At 42.3% G+C, this 15,008-nt stretch overlaps 1 protein-coding gene and 1 long non-coding RNA gene across 4 annotated transcripts in view; one reads left to right on the top strand and one right to left on the bottom strand.

Moving 5' to 3' along the window:
- ANO6 (anoctamin 6) overlaps positions 1–13,383 on the bottom strand; it is a 215,313-nt gene extending 201,930 nt beyond the window's left edge. Inside the window, exon 1 of one of the 2 annotated variants that reach the window (XM_066369015.1) lies at positions 13,028–13,383. In XM_066369015.1, coding sequence (XP_066225112.1) covers positions 13,028–13,094 — 67 coding nt within the window. In that variant the 5' untranslated portion in view covers positions 13,095–13,383. The remainder of the gene's footprint in view (positions 1–13,027) is intronic. The other variant, XM_066369016.1, reaches the window with a different exon arrangement.
- A 112-nt stretch (positions 13,384–13,495) lies between these two features.
- Positions 13,496–15,008, top strand: part of LOC136395008 (uncharacterized) — an 88,294-nt gene continuing 86,781 nt past the window's right edge. Inside the window, exon 1 of one of the 2 annotated variants that reach the window (XR_010749254.1) lies at positions 13,496–13,621. This is a non-coding gene — a long non-coding RNA (uncharacterized lncRNA). The remainder of the gene's footprint in view (positions 13,622–15,008) is intronic. The other variant, XR_010749253.1, reaches the window with a different exon arrangement.

Below are 15,008 nucleotides of genomic sequence, written 5' to 3'. Positions count from 1 at the left end.
TCAAAAAACACTATTCTTTAGACCTTAATATAGGATAGTTTTAAAATCTTAAATTTTCTAGATTAATGTCCTTATTTCTTACATATTTTCTATAGTGTAAATATGCCAAATATTTAAATTTCATTATAAATCTTTACAATATATTCTCTTATCTTTCTTACTAAAAGTACATATAGGCAAAGGGATTTGAGTATCTACTGGTAAATCCAATTTTATTGTTGGATTTGTATTTCTTCATTTTTACTTGTTTTAGTATGACTGTAACTATTATTCATTGATATATTGTGTGCCAGGAACTGGTCCTCATCCTATTATATATTAATATGTTAAGCTTATAACAACCCTATAAAGTATCCCTTTTGTATTATTGTCGCTACTACATTTTTCTGATATAAAAATCAAGGCTCCAAAGTTGTAAGAACCTGCCAAGGGCTGATCTACATCCAAAATCCTACCTTTCTAATCATATCACATAGCTTTTCAATAACCAATATATTTCATTCCTTTACTCAGTCATTCAACAAGAACTTATTGATTACCTACTATATGCCAGGCACTCTACTGCTCACTGAGGTGACAGTTCTCAAGAGGCTCACAGTGCATTAAAAAAGACAGAAAGTTGCAATGAACTGTATAAATAAAAAATAAAGCTATAGAAGGTAAAATTTCTAATAAACAAAAAAGGTAAGTCTGGGTTAAGATATAGGTAAAAATAGCTACTCGTAATATTAACAACATTAGCTCATAATTATGGAGAGCTTTTAGTGTATCAGGCATATAATTCTGCAAAATAAGATTTTTAAAATTATATCATTTTTTGATACCATCACCCTTAAAGTAGGTTCTGATATCAGCTCCATCTTACAGAAAAAGGGAAAGTTATGTTAAACATTCAAGGTCACATAACTAGTGAATGTCTGGGCTAGAATTTGAACTCATAGCTGTCCATTACCGAAGTTTAAATAGTGGTGGTCTCTATCTTTGTGAAGAACCAGGCTAAGTGTCTGCTGAGAATACTGGGACAGAGGAAGTATAAAGGACTCTGAGAAGAATGATGGGCAGTTGAAGAACAGGAAAGGAGCTGACATGGGGTAGATAAAAAGGACTACAAGCTCTGGTCAGGTGGCTCAGTGGATAAAGCATCATCCCAGCATGCTGAGGTTGTGGGTTTGAATGAGTTTGAACTAGATGGAACAACTATAGTGGAACAATGAATTAATGCTGCTCTCTTCCGCTCTCAAATCACTGGAAAAAGTGTAAAAAAAAAAAGGACCACGGGGGCAAGGCAGCAGAGGGGCCTGTTTCTACCTCACCACGTCAGCCTCAGTACTCAGTACAACATGCTAATCTACATCCTTGGCCAAGTCAAGGTGAGGGCTATCTGTAACAGATGGCTGAAATCTTCCAACATAAGGAGAAGTCAGACTTTTATTTCAATGCTAATCAAATTCTCATCTGCAAATCCAAATGTCAAGAAAAGATCACTTTCACCTGATACCTGATTCCTAATACCTACACTTAACCAGGGCTCTCGGGGAAAGGAAAGGTAGATCCCCTCAGGGAGAAAAAAGAAGAACCTAGTCTCTGCTGCCCTCCGGACCCACGTGGGTGCAGATTCCCAAAGCACCCCATGGTCCTTTGAGAGTGGGCTTTGGGTGATCAGGGTAATAAGGTAACTGAGAAGGTCCTCTCTCAGATGCCCAAGATAATCTCCAATTATGCAGATAATTAGAGAACAAGGTGCCCAAACTGAACTGCCTGGCTACAGAATAGTCAAAAACTGGGAAGGGAGTGGTGGAAAGAATGTCAAAGTCAATAGGCTTTTAAGGTAAGGTCATGATCACTCCCCGTGCCTCCTGACTGCCTTCCCTCCAGTGAATGGTGAACTCTCTGAATGATCCTCTGTAAAGCCAGGAGCCGCCATCGTGGCTATTTGCATGCAGGTTCCCATTGGATTTGGGCAGACAGGTGAAGAAATGGCAGGGTCGGAGGATGGTGGGCCATTCTGTTTACTGGTGTCTTACCAAGCAAGGCAAGCCACAAGAGAAGACAAGAGAAAAATCAGAAAACCTGCTTTTCCCATGAAGGGCAAGGGATCAGGGAGGCCCCTGCAATGGTGGTAGCAGCAACCGAGAGAGCAAGTTCCTCCGTCTGCCCCAGTTTATAGTGTAGAAACCAAAAACCTTTAACCTAATATACAAACAAGGAAGTCTTTGACACAAAGTCACTTATCTGAGGCATAATGGGATTCCTCATGAGAGTGCACCACCCCACATCATGCAATCAGTCAAGGGTGTGGGGAAATGCTTAGTCTTAAAACTAAGCCTTAGGCTATAATGACTTTGCCAGCTTACAGCCTGTCCCCCACACCCAATACAAACTATAAGCGAGCAAACATATATATCATATTTACAAACTTATTTGACCAACATCCTCCCTATCCCTCCAATTCAGTAGTGACAATGGAATCACGTAGCACTGAGAATCACATCATTAATCTTCCTCTCCTCTGTTCCCCTGTCACATTCTAAAGGCTCAGTTTGTAATAAAAGCTGTTCTTGTCTCCTCGCTCACTTCTTGTGCATGTGAAGCTACAGTGACATGCGGGAACATGAAGACTTTGGTTACAACTGCCTGGCAGCAGTTGGAAGAATGGGAAGGCCACAGGTACCACTAATGGAACTACAATTCCTACATTCATAAGCCATTTACTGGGAGCCAACTAAGTGTCAGCCCTAGGACCTTTTGCTAAAATGCCCTGAGATTCCCCCTGAAATAGGTTTCCTATTATTTGGGGGAAATGCACACATGACAATTATCTCTTTGCAGAAATGACATGCTATTCTTCCACTCCTTTATCTTGAAATACATGTGTCTGCAGCACAGCTGCTGTCGTGATCATCCTTCACCTGACAGTTCCAGCACAGGAAGTGTGACACAGAGCAACACCAGACAGCAGGGGAAGGATTTAGAGCTCTCTGAGATTAAGAGTAGCAGTTCCGTAACTGCTTTTCCATGCAAGAATGCATTATGATGGTAAGTGTGCCTGCCACGCCTGGCGCCTGGCACGAGTGGAAAAGCTCTGCCAGCACCACACCTTGCCTCCTTCTAACAATCCCCCAGGCAGGGTGCAAGAAACAGGCCCAGAGAAGGCTTAGAAACTTGCCCCAGGTGACAGATTCTAGGTGACAGAGCCAATGCAATCTCAGGTCTTCTAACAGCAAGATGTTCCTTTTCTCTCCTTAGGGCGCTGCGTCAACACAGCCTTCACTGAGCTCTCTTCCTTTTCATTTTCTTCCCCTGTCCTCAAGGGATTAACTTTCCCCCGAGAAACCAAGAGGCTCTATTTAAAATCTCTTTTCCTAAGTAGTATCTAAGAGCAATAAATTTGCATTCTGTTTCTTTACTATTTGTATCACTTAGAAAAAAATGGTAGGTTTTATTTATTGTTTTTTTCTACATGTCTTATATTTTATCTTTTTTTTTTTTTCAATTCATTTTAGAGAGGAGAAAGAGAGAGAAAGGAGAGAGAAGGAGGGGAGGAGCAGGAAGCATCAACTCCAATATGTGCCTTGACCAGGCAAGCTCAGGGTTTCGAACCGGCAACCTCAGCATTCCAGGTTAACGTTTTAGCCACTGCGCCACCACAGGCCAGGCTATGAGTGTCTTATATTTTAAAATAAGCATTCAGAGTTTATTTTTTAAGTAACAGAAAAAAATAACAAATGAATATAACTTGTTTCCAATCATAATATAAATAAGAAAACTTTTAAAATAATGTTGAGGGTATCAGTTTTATATGTAGGAAGGGTGCACTATTTTTGTTTAGAATTTAATGGGAAGTAATTTTTTCTAGAAACTCAGCACAGGCTGGGGGTTGGGGAAGCACACTAAAGGTGTGTCTGTGTGAAGCCACAAGAAAAATTCAGCATCATTTTGTCTGTTTTTAAAACATCTTGATAGACTGTCTGGAGAAATCATAACATATTCAATTATGTAAACACAATCTTAGTTTATATAAAACAAGCTTTATAAACAAACCTATAATTTGCATAATTATACTTTGTGAAAGAACATCTATTTACATGACTATGACCTGCAGCTAAAGTTCTGCCAAGATTAAATTAAAAATTATAGATAAGAGAATTTTAAAGACCAATATCTTTTTTCCCAATTTCAAGTACTTGTATTTTAAAGCAATGTGGGAAATAGTAGTTTTAATGTCCTAGATTGACAGCATTAAATATAAAAGCAACATCTGGACTTCACAAAAGAATATATTTTCTTTCATTTGTAGTTTTGGCCACTGAATAACTTAATGCAGCAAGTTCTTTTAATTAGTGTTCAGATATGTAGCCAAGGCAGTAATAAATTCCATGGCAGAGCAAGTTGCCTACTGGCCTCTCAACTTGTATTCTGTGCAATCATTCCATCTGACGTTTTAGCTGAACAGTATCTGAATTACTCTTTGGTACACGTCCAAAATACTTTATTGTTGACTTTTTCAGCTAATATTCTTTAAACTGGCTGCTTCTTCGATTGGATGCTAATTAATATTACTTCTGGTATTAAAAAGCAAGATAAAACTAAAGGAAAAGCAGTAATAACAGTAATGACAATGACTTAAAATAATCACTTGATTGTATTAAGTTATCACAGTCTCTGTCTTCACCTATGAGTTACCAGTTGGTCAAGAAGTACATTTATTTCCGCCCCAGCCACATAGCTTGGTTAGTTAGAGCAGCAACCTGAAATGAAGAGATTGCTGGCCCTGGCCGGTTGGCTCAGTGGTAGAGCGTCCGCCTGGCGTGCAGAAGTCCCGGGTTGGATTCTTCCTGGCCAGGGCACACAGGAGAAGCGCCCATCTGCTTCTCCACTCCTCCCCCTCTCCTTCCTCTCTGTCTCTCTCTTCCCCTCCCGCAGCCGAGGCTCCACTGGAGCAAAGATGGCCCGGGCGCTGCGGATGGCTCCTCGGCCTCTGCCCCAGGCGCTAGAGTGGCTCTGGTCTCGGCAGAGGGACACCCCGGAGGGGCAGAGCATCACCCCCTGGTGGGCGGGCCGGGTGGATCCCGGTTGGGCACATGGGGGAGTTTGTCTGTCTCTCCCCGTTTCCGGCTTCAGAAAAATACAGGGAAATAAAAAGAGAGATTGCCAGTTTGATCCCCAGTCAGGGCACATACAGGAACAGATTGATGTTCCTGTTTCTCTTGCTAAAATCAGTAATAATAATAATAATAAATAAATTATTTTTTCTTGGTTCAAGGTAATTATATTTTTCTGTTCTAAAACTAGTGATTTTTTCCACCGACCCAGCCTTGGAAGCACTGTATCAAAAGCAGATCAAACAGGTTCAATCTTACGACATACAAAACCTCTTTTACAATTTAAGATGAGCAGGGAGAAGATGAAGAATAAATGGCTATTCTCTAATGGTGTGTAAGTATGGGCTCAGGCAATTGTTTTGCTAAGAATGTGAATTCAAGAGCAGCTCAATACAAAAACTACAGATTTTTGTATAATTGATAAGATTCTTTGTAGAAAAAACTTTTTTTTAAATGCAGGTTAAACTTTTTGATGGGTTACTACATACAGTTAGATGTTTAAGGCTTCTGATGTTAAATATTTCTAAATATTTAACGGCTTCTTTAATTTCTTGACTTGTGCATGTTAGCCCAGCAAACTCACAGGAATTAGTATCAACAGTAAATTTTGGACTTTTCAGAATGTTGCATTGTGTTTTAAATTTGTAATAACATTATGTATATTAAAAAACACAGTCCCTTAACAAACATTTGTTGAATATCTACTACGTGGAAAGCATTATGATGTGCAGGCTATGGGGTACAAAGGTCAATAACACAGCTCTGTTGACCTTCCAAGACTATAAGCTTTTTGTTAAGATGAATTCAATTGGCTAGAATACAAAACACAACTGAGAAGTATGAAAACAGAAAGAAATTAAAGTATTATCAGAGTGAAAACTTTTATTAAAATACACTCATTTTAATTCAACCTTATACAAATACCACTTTGAGAGTTCAAGACCATCCTTTAAAGCTAGATTGTGGGATTCTTAATAATACATAATACATTATAATCTTCCTTCAAGTATTTTAGAATTTAAATAGTATCTCTGATGTAAATCTTCATGGGAGCTTTTGGTCTGAACTTCTTGGTTTCTAAAAGGAAAATAAACTGTACAGCAATCCACAGAGGTGACTGTTGCCAAAGGCATATGTGTGGAACTCCTTTACTCTGTTAGAGCTGAGTTTGTTTCAGAGCCAAAGAATAATGAGAATTATAAGGGAGACTGGAGAACCCTTTGGAAAGTAATTATTTGACCCATGCATTAGGATCTGGAAGATAAATTGTGACTGTGGATTTGAAACTGAAAATAACAAAGGTTTATGAAAAAGGACCAAAATGACTAAGCTCAAGAAGAGACACTTTAAGAGCTGTTTGCCTGCTTTGTTTTTCAGCTGTCATCACCCTGACAGAAAAACATATATATAATAAACACACACACACACACACACACAAATGACCCCTTGCCATAGAAAATTAGGCAAGGATAGCATCAAGGTTTAAAAGCATTCTTTGAGCCTAACCGATAATGGTGCAGTGGATAAAGCTTTGACCTGGAATAATACTGAAGTTGCCAGTTCGAAACCCCAGGCTTGCCCAGTCAAGGCACATATGAGAAGCAACTACAAGTTGATGCTTCCTGCTCTTCCAATCCCCATGCCTCTCTGCCTCTCTCTCCCTCTCTCCTCTAAAATTAATAAAAATCTTTTAAAAAATAAATAAAAGCATTATTTGAGAAATCATGGCACATTCTGGACTGCTCAGGAAACTCCCTTGTCCTAGGCCCATTCCTTCCCTTATCCCCTCATCTCTATTAGGGCTGGCCCAGGAACTGCCTCTTCAGAACTATCTTGGATTCACCAAAACAAGGTTCCATTCTTTCTCCTTGGTGCCAGGACTGACCCTGGTACTCATCTTGATTACAGCAAGAATCAAAGATTACTGCAATTATCTATTCACATATCTGTTTCCTTCCTAGATAGTGAGGTACTGGAGGTCAGCTAGGTCCAGAGTCTAGTTAAGTGCCTCGCAGAATATGTATGTTCACCATTTTTATAAGAGATGACTGAGGGAATCTCAAATGCCATAAACGAAATTTCTACCAGGGCCATAAAATCACTAAGCATTATGTTAATCAGATTATTTGAAAAGAACAATTCATTAATTCATTCTTTCAACAGTGACTTGCTCACTTCTACTTAATAAAAAGCAGCACTCTAGACACTAAGGACATAGCTTAGAACACAAAGCACACAACACCTCTGCCTTCAGGAACTTACATTTTAGATGACAGTGAGCAAGAAAGAATATATTTTTTTTTACTGATTTTAATTTATTGTGTTTACACAGATTCTAGTGTTGCCCCGAATGCATCTCCCCTCTCCCATATTCCCCTCAACATCTCCCTTGCCCCCCTCCCCATTATGCCCTTCCCCCTTCCCTTCAGGTTTATCCCATCCTATCATCCCCTTTCCCTCTGTCCTCTTTTCCTCTGGTCCCTTTGATCCCTCCTCTGTCTCAATTCTGTTCCTCAGTTCACATTATTCATTGGATTCCTCAAATGAGTGAGGTCATATGATATTTTTCTTTCTCTGCCTGGCTTATTTCACTCAACATAATAGTTTTCAGGTTCATCCATGTTGTCGTAAAAGGTAAGATTCCCTTCTTTTTCATGGCCCCATAGTATTCCATAGTATATATGTACCACAGCTTTATAATCTACTTGTTCACTGACAGACACTTGGGCTGTTTCCAGATCTTTGCTACTGTGAACAACGCTGCCATATACATGGGGGGAGAGAATATTTTTTTAATATAGCAATAGGATGACTACAACATTGGAATATTTTGTATGATCACTAGAAAACCCAAATGTCCCAGTCCCCAAGAAATTTACACTCTAGTTGTGGGGATCATTAATGCAAAAATAATGAACAACAAAGACAAATTCCAAGGTGACAGCTAATCGGGTAGAATGGAAAAATCAGGGGTGTGAGAAGGCACTGGTGGGCACTTTGGGCTAGGAGGATCAGAAATAGCTTTCTGGGTTTGTGACAGGACCGGAAGACCCGGAAAAGAGGAAGTTAGTCTGGAATCACAAGGAAGGGAAATGGTCTCAGCCAAAGCAGAGGAGAAATGCGAAAGACTTGTTAGAAGAATAGAAAATTCTCCCCTCCTGCAAATCTGTTCTCCTCCTCCTCCTCTGGCCACCACTTTCCACCTAAATCACTCAATTCAAGTCTGAGGCTCATCCAGGACTCCTCTCTGCCTTCTGGAAGCAATTGGTCTTGTGAGACCTTATAGAGGCTGACTCTTTCGGAAGCCTCAGACTCACCTCTAATCCCATGACCACTCTAACCCCACCCCCACCCCCTGCAGACATTTCTGAGCCTGACTACTGGAAAGGCTTACCTCTGCCATCTCCTCTCTCCAACCCACATTTCAACATGCTGTCACGAAGAGCTTTCCAAGGACAAATTCAATCCTAGCACTCCTTTCCTTGAAAGCTTTCCGGGACTACAAAGCACATATACAGTAAAATCCAAAATCCTTAAAACGTGAGGAAGATTTCTCGTGGTGCAATCCCTCCCAACATCCCCAGCCTTGTGACTGCTCCCTTCACCCCAGGTGACTACTTGGAATTTCTGAATCTCCTTCTGATTATGGCACCACACCTGCCTGGTCCTGTGATACCTGGCCCACTAATCCCTCCTGTGAAGCTGTCTCCCATTCTTCGCCCATGGTTGTATCCTTACCTCAATAATGGCATGGAACCCACCTCTTCCTGGCCAAAAGGTGCATCTCATTTCCAGTTACCCAACACCCAGCACAGGATCTAACCCTGCACCTCGCACAGCAGGTTTGCTCAGTTAATGTTGCTTAAGCAAAACTGGGGCTAGGACAAGATTTACAGGTGATTAAACATGAAGTAGGTGGTGGGGTGATAGAGACCGTGTGAACAGGGAGCTAATAAAACCAACTGCGAGGTTCAACTGAAGCAACATCTCTCAGCAGTAATAGGCCTCTGCCTGCCCACCCACCCCACCCCAGTGACATGACCATTAGCTACAGGTCTCAGACAGTAAACTCTTCCATAAATAGCCCGGGAATGCAATACAGCCAACCACCTAAACCAAAAACTTTTTGCCTGAACTATCGAACTTGCTTCTGTAACCTCCTTCTTCTTTGAGAACACTTTTCCTCTCTCAGTAAAGTCTGAACCATAGAAATGCTAGAAACAAAATAAAACAGCATTCTAAATGCAACAGCTACATTCTGGCTACAAAAGCTGTTTCTATCACTTTCTACATCAACAGGAAAAGATGTTGAATTCAATTCTCTGATAATTTGGGGGGGGCGGAGGAGGGTACTCTGGAGTGGGGGGGGCCAAGGAGCCTCTTCTACACACCAGTCGCACAGACGCTGACACACAAGCTCCACCCACCAGCACTCGTGCAGCAGGGCTGCTGGCCAAATATTTCCTGCCACTACATCCTGGTTGTAACATCTGTAGTTGGTTGTTTTGAAGCTCATGGAGAAAATAAGTGGCCTTTTTCAAAAATGCTTTCATACCAACAAGTTGCCTCATTCGCAAACCTTTGGGCATAATTTCTGGTGGCCATAAATTAAGCACATATGGAAAAGACGCCTGCAGTAAGACTTACGACCATCTTTGATTCTCTAGATTGATTGGTTCATGCCAAACAAGGAGGCAATCTTTTTGCTTCAAGTCACTGAAAAGTTCTTCAAAAGCAAGCAGAATCTCATTTAAAAGAAAGAGAGAAGGAAGGAAGGAAGGGAGGGAGGGAGGGAGGGGAAGGGGAAGGGGAAGGGGAAGGGAGGAAGGAAGGAAGTTGAAAGAAAGGAAGGGAGGGAGGGAGGGAGGGAGGAAGGAAGGAAGGAAGGAAGGAAGGAAGTTTAGGAGAGGGCACATTTCCATGTATGTATGTATGCAAAACACCTCTTTGATGTAACCAGGGGCTACATCTAGTTTTAAAAGTTTTTTTTTCTAAAAAAAAAAAAAAGTGCTTTTTTCTTTTTGTCTCTTGCAAATTAGCTGTTGACAGATGTTTTATCAAGGATCGTATACAATATAACTCTCCTGCTCTGTCCAGTAACTTATGTCAAAATAATTCTCCTGCTCTGAATTGTAAAGTTAATATTTATAAAAAGATTTCATAGAAATCTTCAGCACCTGAGTGGGTTTTAAGTTACTATACAACTATTAAGAGTGACAACCAAGTACTAGGAGAAATATACTGCCCTTTAACACAACCCTACATTACAAAACTAGAAGCAGAGGTTAAAATCATAGTCATGTCACCAGAGTCCTCTCCCATAGTTGGAAATTGTAATTATTTCACAAAAGGCTGTATACTATCAGCCTACTCCTAGTAACTTTTTAAAAGGCTTATATTGTTACAATGACATAAACTACGCCTTGGCATAGTAAACATTTTCTCTTAATACAAAATCACTGCAACCCACATTAAATTTATGTAACAACCAAAAACTGCTGAGACATATTTACAAGATTTTTGTTCTTGACAGAAAATATGTTGAATTGATCCATATACACACTAAGGTATTCATATTAGTACCCTATGAAGGGTAGGATGAACGAAGGGCAGAGATAAAAATTGTTTTTAAATATATCTACACTGTTTCACTTGATAGAACTAGCATTGATTGCATCTGTAATTATAAATGAAAAGATCCTATTGCCACACACTTAAGATAAATTATATGCTGCCTCATCATGTAAGTACAGACTAGACCAAGTTAGTTTTCTTTCTAAACTGCAGGACAAACAAAGCTCAGAGTGTCTTGTTTACTTAATTTTCCATTTGGGTTTTAACCATTATTTATTTACCATACGCAATGTAAATAGTGACACTTCAGCACCATAACAAACGAGTATTTTCCAATGAAACAGGCTGCTAATTTTATTATAACTTATTAAAGTTTGCTCCTATGATTTATATTTTCATATATTCATGATTTACTACTAAAGCCTGACAATAGCATTACACATTATCTGACAGCTGGAGTTACCAGGCGGAAAGTCCATTAATCTGTGTAGGTCTTGCACAGATTATCAGAAAACCTGGGTCTAAACCTTAACTAGCGATGCACCTGTGAGCTTCAGTTTTCTCTCCTATACAAAAGAAAAATACTTTTGCTCCCTCCATAAGGATGGGTACCTAATAAGAGTTGTTCTTAACTGAATGACAAGTAAGCCGAACCATGAAGTAAAATCCCCTCTATTCAATTTGTCCCTGGTCAACAAGAAAGTTATCAAGTTCTGTGAATCTAAATGAACAATGACTACAACAGCCGAGATATAAAACAACTTAATTGTCTGACTACAGATGAACAGAGATATGGTACACATAGACAATGTAATAGAATTCAGCTACGAGAAAGAAGGAAATCCTGCCATTTGTGACACCAAGGATGGAACTTGAGGGCAGTATGCTAAGTGAAATAAATCAGAGATAGAATACAAATACTGCCTGATATAACTTATTTGTGAAATCTAAAAGAGCTGAATTCATAGAAACAGAATAGGGGAATTGGGAGATGTTGATCAAGCTTCTAGTACAAGATGAGGAAGTTCTGAGGATCTAATTAATGCACAGTGATTACAGTTAATAATACTCTGTCATATACTTGAAAGATGTTAAGAGAGTAGATCTTAAATGTTTTCACCACACACATAAAAAGAAATGGTAAGTGATGGAGGTGTTAGCTAATGGTACAGTAGTAATCATTTTTGAATACATAATTGTATCAAATCAACACACTGCACACCTTAAACATATACAATGTTAAGTGTCAACTATATTTCAACAGAGAAAAATAAAAAAATAAGCAATACCTAGGCTGTGAAAGGAAGAAAAACCACACCTAGCTCCTAAAATTGAGTTACTTTCTAAAGTAATTAGAGGAAAACAGGGCTTAGGACATGAACAAGAACTGTTATGTTTTCAAGTGATCTGGTATCCAGGAACGTGAGGCGGAGTCTGTTGAACAGACCAGCATGGTAACTTAATTGCCAGTCTTCTGGAGGGACACAGTGTCATCATTCCCTGGCAGTGCACTCTTTAGAGACCTGATTTTCCTTCCACTCCAATTGCTTTCCCCTTGTCTCCTCCACTCCTTGTGTTTGCTTATTTACTGTTAAACAGCGCTCTCGCCGTTCCTTTTACAACTTCTATGCTAATTAGGAATGGGCTTGCGGCGTCCCCCAAGGTCCAGGGGCCTTCTGGACTCGTAGGAAATGCCTGCGGTCCACCCTACCTAAGGGCTTCCTCCTCCGATTACCACCTCGCGGGCTCTGCAGAGGAAAAAAGGCTGCCGGCCCGCGGCCACAAATCAGTTCCCCGGCCGGCCCACCCGGTCCCCAGCCCGCCTCCCCGCTGTCACCTAGGGAGAATTCAGGTGGGTCACAGCCCTGCCCTCCCTGCCCCGGCCGCTGCCCACGGGCTCGCGGCCCACGCCGGCCCTCAGGGTTCCCAGCGCTGCTTCTAGGCGGAGGAAATGACCCAAAAGTAGTTGTTTCTGAGTCAAGACTTCCGCGCGCCGCGGCGTCTCCGAGTCTCCCGTCACTGTTCGGGGCTAGTCCCTTCCCCATCAAGACACCGTTCTCGGGGCCCCTGCGTGCGCCCCACCTCTCCGGCCTTCCAGGGGTCGTCGGCGCCGCGAGCCCAGCCGGGAGGCGGCCCGAGGTGGCCGCACTGCGGCCCCCGGACGGCGGCGCGGGCTCCCTTCTCCCCGCCTGGGAGCCGCCCGCGCTCCTCGGGAGTGGCTGAGGGTCCTCGCCAACCTCCCCCGCGGCGGGTGCAGAGCCCACGCGCAATCCCCAACTTCCTCCCGCGCGGGCGTTCCGGAGGAGACGCGGGGCCCCACACCGTCCCACCGCAGTGACCCCCCTGCTCACCGATATCTCCATCCTCATCGTCGTCCTCCTCCTGCTCCATTTCTAACAAAATGTCCCTGACCATCATTTGCACGGCTCCCCCGAAGGCGGATCCGAACTTGGTGCAAAGTTGGAGCCCCCGGGGTCCGGAACGACGCGGCTGTCGCAGGCCCGGCGCCCGGGTGGGGACCGCGGGGCGGGTCTCGCTCCCCGCTCGCTCCCCGCTGCGCCCAGCCCGCGCTCCGGGAAGCCGAGCCCAGGCGGCCGCCGATCCAAACCCAGCGCCCGAGGCTACCCCTCGCCACTGAGCATGCCCAGAGCGCGGCGAGGCGGCCGCGGAGCGACTGACTTCCCCCGGCTTCTCGGGCGCTCAGAAGGAAGTTGGGGACCGCAGGGAGTAGCTAGTGCTCGCGCTCTGTACGCGAGTGACCTCGCGGAAGGGCGAGGCGGGAACGCGCGGGGGTGGGAGTGGACAGGGCTCCGCAAACGCTGCCCCCAGACGAGGCAGCTTTTTGTTCTAGGGTCAAATAGGAATACCCAGATGGGTTGCTCCCTCTGATTTCTGTGACTGGAGAGGAGAAAACGCTGCTACAGCTCACGTGGAGAGCCCTGAAGGTGAGCCCGTTTGAATCGTGTTTAAAGGCCACGTGGAGCCAATTCTTCTGACTCTAAAGGAGAGAACGAGTATGCTGAAGGGAAGACGGAGTGGGGGGAGAGTACAGGGAAAAGAGGCAAAACTCGTAGATAGCAGGCAACAAAAGAAAGTAACGAGATTCAAAGAAACATGTTCACAAAAGGTCGGAGGATTTCCGCATCAAGTGAGGCTGGGAAGGGAGAGAAGCGCCCCCTACCCCCGCCGGCTGAGCACACACAGGGAGTGGTCCAAGATGATCACCAAGTGTGCAGCCCATCTGGACCTTCTAAAGCAGCGGTTCTCAACCTGTGGGTCGCGACCCCGGCGGGGGTCGAACGACCAAAACACAGGGCGTTTTAGGCGACCCCTGTGTTTTGGTCGTTCAACCCCCGCCGGGGTCGCGACCCACAGGTTGAGGACCGCTGTTCTAAAGCTTGTTCCTACGTGTCAGAACCGCCAAGGAAACCCAAGACCTCCACCATGTAAACTCTACTCTAAAGCTGTGTGAAAAACTGTAATAACCCGAGGAAACAAAGAAAGTATTGAAATAAAATTGAGACACAAAGTAAAAGAATGCATTCCTGGAGACCAAAGGGAACAAAAGAACAAATCCGAAAGGATTTCTGTTTTGAATTCACATAGCGTAGTTTAAACTGCAGGTTCCTAGGATCCTCCTTCTGCAGAACTTTTTTTCAAAAAGGCTGGTGAATTTAGATAGGCCAGTTTGACTTCTCAAGAGGACTGAAGGTATATTTGAAATTATATATTTATTGTCTCTCTAACACTTCTCATTGAAACTTTTTCTATTTTTTCCATTGAAGTGCCAGAATTACTATGATAATTATGATAACTATTATAACACTAAAGCTACTGTGCATTTTATTTTCCCATACACATATTTTTGATGTTTTATATGAAAGAAATAAAGCATTGAGACTAATCATAAAAGGAAAAACAGCCATAAGTATGCATTTTAAAACATGAGAAAATTACATTTAATATCCAGGAAACACTATACTTCTTAAGGCCTATCTGAATAAAGAAAATTGTTTTTAATATAAAGAGAAAACAGTACTCTGAAGATGGCTGGGAGGAGAAAAGATGGAAGAATACAGAAAAAAAATGAGGAGGAAATGGTGGTTTTCTTTTAGGGACTCTCTCCCATGCTTGATGGGCCTCCTGTAGTAGAAATTACGGAGCTATTTTGGTTACCTGATTCATTTTCATAATTTTCATTTAACAAGTACATGTACGGTGTTTTTTATGTGCTAGACACAGTTCTAAATGTTCTACATTCAGTTATTTATTTCTCATAACAACCCTAGGAGTCATTACCACTGTTTTACTCACAGGGCAATTGAATAACTT

Source organism: Saccopteryx leptura, chromosome 2 (genome assembly GCF_036850995.1).
Source record: "Saccopteryx leptura isolate mSacLep1 chromosome 2, mSacLep1_pri_phased_curated, whole genome shotgun sequence".
In the NCBI taxonomy this organism is placed as follows: Eukaryota; Metazoa; Chordata; class Mammalia; order Chiroptera; family Emballonuridae; genus Saccopteryx; species Saccopteryx leptura.
Note: the sequence above shows the minus strand (reverse complement) of the source record. Positions and strands in the feature narration are given on the sequence as shown.